We start from the raw sequence: 8,874 nt of genomic DNA, 5'->3' as shown, positions 1-8,874 counted from the left end.
AGAATGCTTTACTTGACAGATTTTAATTCATTTACTCCCTGATTTGCAAATCAATGAGTATTTTGCTTTTCTCAAAAATTCAAAAGTGCATTTTGTTAATTTACTGATTATCTTTGCTCTTTTGCACAGAAAATGTCACCAGATAAATGATACTTCTTCCGTTAAACTTGAACTTAAAGTTTATACGAAAAGCAGCTCCAGCTATTAACGGGGAAATCCTTTGCAGTTCTTTTTATTAAAACTATTCATTGTCATTGGGAATTTGATATTTATCATTGATGCATTAAATTTGAATATGTCAGACACAGAGTCACTTGATTATGATCCAATTCTGTATATCATTCGTCCACGATTGATAATACAAGTTTTTTTCCCCGTACTTTCAACCGCACACTAACTCTTTAAGAAAGAAAGTATAACAAGTAGACCTATATAATGGTGTTTTCAGTTAACTCTTCCAATTTTTCAAAATTGTGATTGTCATCAAAACATTTTTCATAGTGCTAAATATCATGTATGATCAAGTCCTGGGCTAACCTCAATTCATATGAATAGATAATTCATATTTATATCATACTACATGTTTCACAAATACGCGGACTAATACGCATTACTTTGGGAGTGTAAAGCATATTTGCATTCGCTAATGCGTAATTGTACGCATGATTTTCAACTTGAATGCGTATTTGGTCAAATTTAATGAGTATTTACGCTGATACGCACCTTATCTGGAGCTCTGATCCGAAGAACCCTTCACAATTACCAAACTTGTTATACTGGTTGCCCCTAGAGAGTATTGATCCTTATTGATTTTCAGGTCACAAGGTCAAGGGTCAAACTGGACATAGTAATATATTGTCTGCTTAATATTTTGAGAATGTTTGCTTGACATATATGAAATTTGGTACACTGGTTTTAACTAGGGAGTTGATGACTGGTTTCGATTTTGAGATCACAAGGTCAAATATGAAGGGTCAAACTGGGCATAAGATATTGTTCACTCAATATCTTGAGAAGAATATCCTTGGCATACATTGGTGCCCCCTAAAGGTATCACACCGGTAGTTGTCCAATCAAAATGAACTTAGTCAATTATAGTTCCATATATTTAAAGAAATTTTTTTTCCTTGCGCGATTTTTCTCATTTCCTCTTCTTCTTTTCTCTTAATTTTTGCACCCCTGATTAGGAAATTTCGTGTAATTTGTAGAAATAACCAAGAGTATACAAAGGAACTATTTGTTGTTGGTAGCTGAGGCTACTTCCTGAGGTGTACTCCGGCTGTTTACACACGTGAAAAACACGTGAATTTGAGGGTAGTCTTGTTTGCGGGTAATTTATTTTCGAAAATGCCACGTAGGGTGGTGTTTTTCTGGTGTCGGCAGACGAGATAACATAGAACGTTTCTGACTGCGTTATTCGGCATCAATTCTGTAAACTGATTTTTAATGAATTTTTTTCCTCGATAGTAATATATAGTGAAAATAATTACCGGTGTGATACCTAAAGATAGATGGTTCCCATTGGTTTTCATATCACAAGGTCAAAGCTCACGATTTAAATTTGGAAATGTCTGCTCAGTATCTTGAGAGATTCTAAATGAAAAGTTAATCCATCTCAATTTTGCTATACTTGTGGGGGGGGGGGGGGGGGGGGGGTATATATTTCTTGACATTTCATCTTTACATATAGTGCAAAAAAAAAAAAAAAAAAAAATATTTTTGTTTAACCCTTTTTATCCAGCAACAGAAATAAAGAGTTGACCTACTTAATTCCAGAAATTATTATATTTGTATAAATGCTTTTATTGGTACATGGAGATTATGTATACTGTAAATGATATAGTGCTTAAATGTTTTGCTCATTATATTTTTAGAGGCGGATTATTTTGAAGACAACGTTATGTTCACTCCACGGACCATAATTCAAAAAATCATTGACCATAAGACTCCAAAGGTTTGAAGCAGGTGTGAAAAATCAGTTGTCAAAGACAAATGTGACCATCACCTAGTAGTGCAACACAAGTTTAAAGCAGGGAACAGACTGTCTTGTGAACCCAATATTTGTACTTAGGAATCCTGTTGGTAATCTGTCAGTGAGTCCAAACTTAAACTGTAATGTAGCTGTTATATATACATTGCAGCAGTTGTTTATCATTCAATATCCTCTGAACAATTGTGATAATAGCAGTCTGTATGCAAAATTATACTGATTTGCACGAATCTTTACCAGTAGCACTTATTTTAGCTGTATCTGTCCTCTAGCAATTATTTTGGCCAAAAAATTCAATGAGTTTGTTCCGAACTGCTGTCCTGTTTGAAAGAGAATTGCTTTCAAAACTGCGATTTATTACACCTGCTAAAACATATTTTGTATATGGATTATATAATAATCAAAAACTGTATAAAATGATGAATACTAATTAAAACTGCTAAAAACTGGAAGATTTCCTTTTATGCCATTGTGAAACAGTAAAGCCTATCATTAGACCCCAATTCTCTATGACTATTTTCAATGAAAATTACTGTATACATATGTGTATATTTATATTACTGTATACATGTGTGTATATTTATATTACTGTATACATGTGTGTATATTTATATTACTGTATACACGTGTGTATATTTATATTACTGTATACACGTGTGTATATTTATATTACTGTATACACGTGTGTATATTTATATTACTGTATACACGTGTGTATATTTATATTACTGTATACATGTGTGTATATTTATATTACTGTATACATATGTGTAGATATTTATATTACTGTATACATATGTGTATATTTATATTACTGTATACATGTGTGTATATTTATATTACTGTATACATGTGTGTATATTTATATTACTGTATACATGTGTGTATATTTATATTACTGTATACATGTGTGTATATTTATATTACTGTATACATGTGTGTATATTTATATTATATACATGTGTGTATATTTATATTACTGTATACATGTGTGTATATTTATATTACTGTATACACGTGTGTATATTTATATTACTGTATACACGTGTGTATATTTATATTACTGTATACACGTGTGTATATTTATATTACTGTATACACGTGTGTATATTTATATTACTGTATACACGTGTGTATATTTATATTACTGTATACATGTGTGTATATTTATATTACTGTATACATATTAAATTTATATAAAAATACCAGTTATCCAGTTTGCACTGTAGATACATCTACGACAGTCAGTGTACCGTTATACATCAAATAATGCTTTTGTTGATTTGTACTCCTTTATGTAAATAAATCAAAGATATCCATAGTAAATCAGATTGATTGTATGTTTTTTAACGTCCTACTCGAGAATTTTTCACTCCTATGGAGACGTCACCATTGCTGATGAAGGGCTGCAAAATTTAGGCCTATGCTTGGCATTTTGAGCAGGAAGGGATCATTATCGTGCCACACCTACGGTGACACGGGGCCTCGGTTTTTGTGGTCTTGTCCAAAGGACAGTCCCATATAGTCACCTCTTACCACAAGCAATGGGTACTGAGGACCTATTCTATCCCGGATCCCCAATCAGATGGATGTTTGTACATGTATGTTGTTTTACAAAATTTTTCCTCATATTGTCCTATTCATCTAACTTGGTAGGACAGAGTAATCTCAACATTTTCATACAGACAATTTTACTCACATTTTGCTGATAACAAGCATATGTAGCCAAAAAAAACAAGACTTCTCCCCACTGGATACCTTGTATGCAATGCTGACCACGATCAATTTTATGTATGTGTCAACAATACCCATTTAAATTAGTGTTGAAAAATTGAAAAAATTTCATAATGGAAGAACTGTTTCGATCAATGATCGATACAATCGGTATTTACATGTAGTTAATAAATGTTTACTATTTTGGGGGTTATTTCTATTTAGTTTTATTGATATGTGCAGCATACACACTAGCTGGTGTCACTGAATTCCCACTTTTCAATGTGGAGTCCACTCTTACTCTCCTCCGTACATGTCTCGATATAAAAACGGTATTAACAGTCAGATGAATCTCGGATTAGATATTAATTAGTGTACAGGCGACAGTCAATTATGAAAAATATAAGTGGAATCGAAGAGCCAAAAATGATCAACAATCGATTGTTGGCGACAATCATTTCATGCCCCCCCCCCCCCCCCCCCCCCCCTTCAAAAAAACTTCATATAGTAAAATTCACATAGTGTAATGTATAATTATTTTTAAGCAGAAAGTTCATTTAATTCAATGAGACTCAGAGTCAGTCAGTGTGACTGTCCTTTAGCTTAAATAAAAAATTATGAAACGCACTTAATGCCTTAACATTTCTTAGGGCATCATCCAAAAGGTCGTAATCATGAGGTAATGGTTCGGTTCTCGTTCCCAGCTCCGCATCTAGCATCAAACCTAGATATGTAGTGACTGTTCCTTTGCCAAGTGCCCGGCACTAGTGTCGTTTAAAGTCCTTTACCGGTATTTGTTGACGACTCATACGAGTGAAAAAATCTCGCAAGGGACGACTGATCAAAAGGTATCTAATATGTGTGACCTTGACAAACTTTCAAGGTCTAATAATTCATTAGATTGCTTGTTCTTAGAAACTTCGTCTTAATACAAAAATGTTTATGCCCAACTGCCCTAATACCAGTTCAACATTTGTATATATTTAAAATCCTTTTATAAAGCTAATATGATGAATTGTTGACTTTTTTATCATCACAGTTTTTATGGTAAAGGTAAACCCGACAATGTGTGAAGTACTATTTATCAGTGACGTATCACCCCCAATGTGACGTAAGTCATGACGTGTAACAACTTTTTCAAAGCTTGTAAAGTCTCTGGCTGTCAAGACCTGTTTCATTCTTGGTCCAAGAGTAGACGCTATCACATCAGTGTAAGATCAACCTTCCGCACAGTTTTAACTTTGATTATATTTCACAATGTATGCCCAGACGGACAAAAGAAAGGCATTTTTCGAAAAAGTGCACAAAGAAGCAAGGAATGCAGGAAAAAAGGGATGGGAGGCACTAAGTTTTCTTGTTAGACTCAAAGAGCAAATTTTCAAGAAACAAGCATACCTAATATCCCAACTTCGAATATTTGAAAAGATGCTGTTTCCTTAGAGCTTTATCCAAATGATTCTCCTTCTGAGATTATCCCGATTCAGATATATGGTGATGGGAATTGTTTATTCAGAACTCTCTCTTTTTTGTGTTTGAACATGACAATTTTAAGGAAATGAGGGTACGAATTGTGTTTGAACTTGTTTCAAACCTGAAGCGCTACACGAATGAAAACACTTTTGTGACCATGTCCACAAACAAAAGTTCACTTTAATATGTCTTTGAAAGTTCCCTGTCAGAAGAGTGTTTAATTACTGGTGATTGATTGCTTCGTTACAAAAGGAAACAATAAAAACAACCCAGAACGGTTACTATTCAAGCCTTTTACATATGTTCGTAGCTTCTAACGTTTTGCAGAAACCAATCATGTCGATTTTCCCCGAGGTGCAAAACCCCGGTGTAAACAGACAAGATCATAATCAGCTTATTGTTCCTCTTGACCATGTTGATGCTAAAGAATATCAGGATGCTATCCACATCATGTGGACTCAAACAATTGCTACAAAAATAGATGGTTGGACACCTAATCATTTTGTTGCCTGTATTCACAAGCATGAGGAACCTCTTCCAAAGCGTTCAAGGTTATCCTTTGAGGATTATGAACCTCATCGCTCATTTGAACCAAAACAATCACAAGATAGTCCTTCCCCACTCTTGGAGTCTAACACAAATGAGGAGTCTATTGAAACAGGTAAATTGGGGGAAACTGCAAACGAAGAAACAGAAATACATGTTAAGGTTGCTTCCTTTATTGATTCTTCTTCACAAGAAGAAGGTGATATCTCAGAAATACCAGTTCAAAAGGCTCAGGTTGTACATGAAAAATGGCATACACCAGAGATCGGTGGTACCGCAAATCATTTTCTTTCCAGCAAAAAAGTTTGGTAAAAAGATGAGTTCTTTCAATGCCACCTGGTTTGATCGGTGGTCTTGGTTACATTATGTAGAAATCAAAGATTTGTATTCTGTTTTCCTTGCATGAAATCATTTCAGAAGAAGACTCAGTTGTCACAAGAAAAAAAAAGCTTTCATATCAAGTGGTTTTAAAAACTGGAAAAAAGCAACCACAAAATTCGCCACACACTAGAAAAGTGATTGCCATAAAGAGGCAATGGAAAGGGAGTTTACGATAAAGGAGGAGGTTAAAGATGTTGGAGAATGTCTTTCAAAGACACACGAAGTTGAGAAGAAGTCTGACAGAGAGAATTTGCTTAAAATCCCAAACATTTTGAAGTTTCTTGCTTGACAAGGAATTGCTCTTCGGGGTGACAAAGACGAGAAAAACTCTAACTTTAATCAACTTCTCATGCTAGAGGCTAAACGCAATCCCCAGCTTCTGGAATGGCTACAATGCAAGACAAATAAGTATGTTGCTCCAGATATACAAAATGAAATTTTGCAGATGATGGGGTTGCAGGTTTTGCGACAAATTGTTGCTTTCATCAAATCATCTGAATTCTTTTCAATAATGGCAGACAAAACACAAGATATTTCCAACAAAGAGCAACTTGTTTTGTGCATTCGATGGGTTGATCAAAATTTTACCACTCATGAAGATTTATTAGGGATGTACTGTCTTTCTGACATTGGGGCTAATTCAATAACCCTAGCAATTAAAGATGCCCTTTTGAGGTTCGATCTGCCTATCAACAAAGTACGAGGCCAGTGTTATGACATGGCTGCTTCAATGGCTGGTTCAAAGACAGGTGTTGCAACACAAATTCATGCACTTGAACCCAGAGCCCTTTACATACACTGTTATGATCATGCTCTTAACCTAGCTTGCAGTGATTCTATTAAGGGATGTAAGTTGCTAGCTTAGAGACACCCTGCTTTTAGCTGGCATAAAATCTAGATTTGACCAACCAGGTTACAAAGCTTATGTTAATCTTGAAAACCTCGTAATTAAGGCTTGCACAGGTCAAACATTTGAAGAAGAATTCAATTTTGTTACGACTCTATATGATACAGATTTGAAGCCAAAGGATCTTCACTGCCAGCTTATAATGTTAAAGACTGTTTTGCCAAAAGACTTTACACCAGATATTCCAAGTGTGGTTGAATTTTTCAGACATTCAAATGAAAAAAGTCTGTGTGCCGAGATCCTCAAAATTCTCAAACTAATTTTGGTACTTCCTGCAACTAACGCTACCAGTGAGCGCTCATTCGATCAGCACCTTGAAAAGATTGAAAACATCACTGAGATCAACAATGAGCCAAATGCGAACAAACAATTTGCTTTTATTGCATGTTCATAAAAATGAGACTGATGAACTGAATCCATAAAAAATATAGTCGAGGAGTTCGTAAGTGAAAGTGAACACAGACTGGCAACTTTTGGAATGTTTACCGAGTACTACATGTAAATACCTTATGACTCAGAAATGATTGATAACAAAATGATAAAGATATAAACAAATAAAAAAAAAAAGATTTAAAAAATCCTTAACACCCCCCCTCCAAAAAAAAACAAAACAACAAAACTTATTAAAATTAAAGTGAGGGGTTTTCTAGGAAACTAATTAGATTCTATGTACATAATTAGATTTAATGCTTGCACATATTTATGCAGTTATTTTTTTACTAATGGTTTTATCGATATAACTTTTTTGTCGTAAATTACTTTGGTGTGGTGCCCCCCACCCCCCACCCCCAGTGAATTTGCTTCCAATGGGCCTGCTAATCTAAATCACCACAAAGGCTATGTTAAGGAAATTTATTGAAAATGCACCATTGTAAATGTTATCAAATTAGATATTGTCATTAATAAAATAATTTAATAGTACCACCATTTCAAGTATGTTTTAAGGATAATGTAATATGAAATACAATTTAGACATAAGGCCAAAATAAAATATATGTGTTTCCTATTTCACTCCCAAAAAGATTAGGTAGGTAGGTAGTTAAAACATTTTATTTTATTAAAACTTTTTACTTGAAATTTTAGTTTTTGATACACTTTCAATACAGGTCTACAGTGTATATATACATTACAAATACTGTTTACACATTTTGTAGAGCAATACTAGTTAAAATGTAAATCTGAGAAACTCGAATGCAGAAAGAAAAAAATTCCAGTTTGAAAATTCAGGATTTTTATTTTCTTTTGTATATATATGTTCAATATAATATCTAGGGTCAGCAGCAAAAAGTTAGGTAGGGTCGGGAAACAGGAAACACAATATATTTTATTTTGGCCTAATTACACTTGATTACCTCATGGTTTAACAGTGGTAGATTGACCTGTAGTTTTGCACTGGTGTTTTCTATTGTCCAAGTGAAGGTAATGATAAGGTAATTCAATTTAGAGTTATCATTTTTAGTTAAAATCTCTGTTTTTAGCTCATCTAACCTGATAGCTTAAGTGAGGTTTTCTGATCACCTTTTGTCTGTTGTTGTTATATCCATAAACTTTTCATCTTTTTCTCCAAAACCATAAGGCCAATTTCAATCCAACTTGGCGCAAATCATCCTTGGGGTAAAAGGAATTCAATTTTTATTTCAAATGAATGACCATGCCCCTTCAAAGGGAAGATGATCAATAAAAGGCAAAAATAGGGTCGGGTCATTTAAAAATCTCAAGAACAGTTAATTTTCATGTACATGAAAGCATTGTGACATAGTGTAGATTCAAGTTTGTTCAAATCATGACCCTATGGGATCAAAGTTTTACATGGGAATATATATATTATATATATATACGAGAAAATTGTTAAGAACAACAGGGTTAG

The 8,874-nt window shown here is 33.9% G+C and overlaps 1 protein-coding gene across 1 annotated transcript in view; it reads left to right on the top strand.

Annotated features, from left to right (window-relative positions):
- LOC130052320 (uncharacterized) overlaps nt 1-3,316 on the top strand; it is a 17,030-nt gene extending 13,714 nt beyond the window's left edge. The window contains exon 9 of the mRNA XM_056156816.1: nt 1,875-3,316. Coding sequence (XP_056012791.1) covers nt 1,875-1,960 — 86 coding nt within the window. The 3' untranslated portion in view covers nt 1,961-3,316. The remainder of the gene's footprint in view (nt 1-1,874) is intronic.
- The last annotated feature ends 5,558 nt before the right edge of the window (nt 3,317-8,874 follow it).

This window comes from Ostrea edulis, chromosome 2 (genome assembly GCF_947568905.1).
Source record: "Ostrea edulis chromosome 2, xbOstEdul1.1, whole genome shotgun sequence".
In the NCBI taxonomy this organism is placed as follows: Eukaryota; Metazoa; Mollusca; class Bivalvia; order Ostreida; family Ostreidae; genus Ostrea; species Ostrea edulis.
Note: the sequence above shows the minus strand (reverse complement) of the source record. Positions and strands in the feature narration are given on the sequence as shown.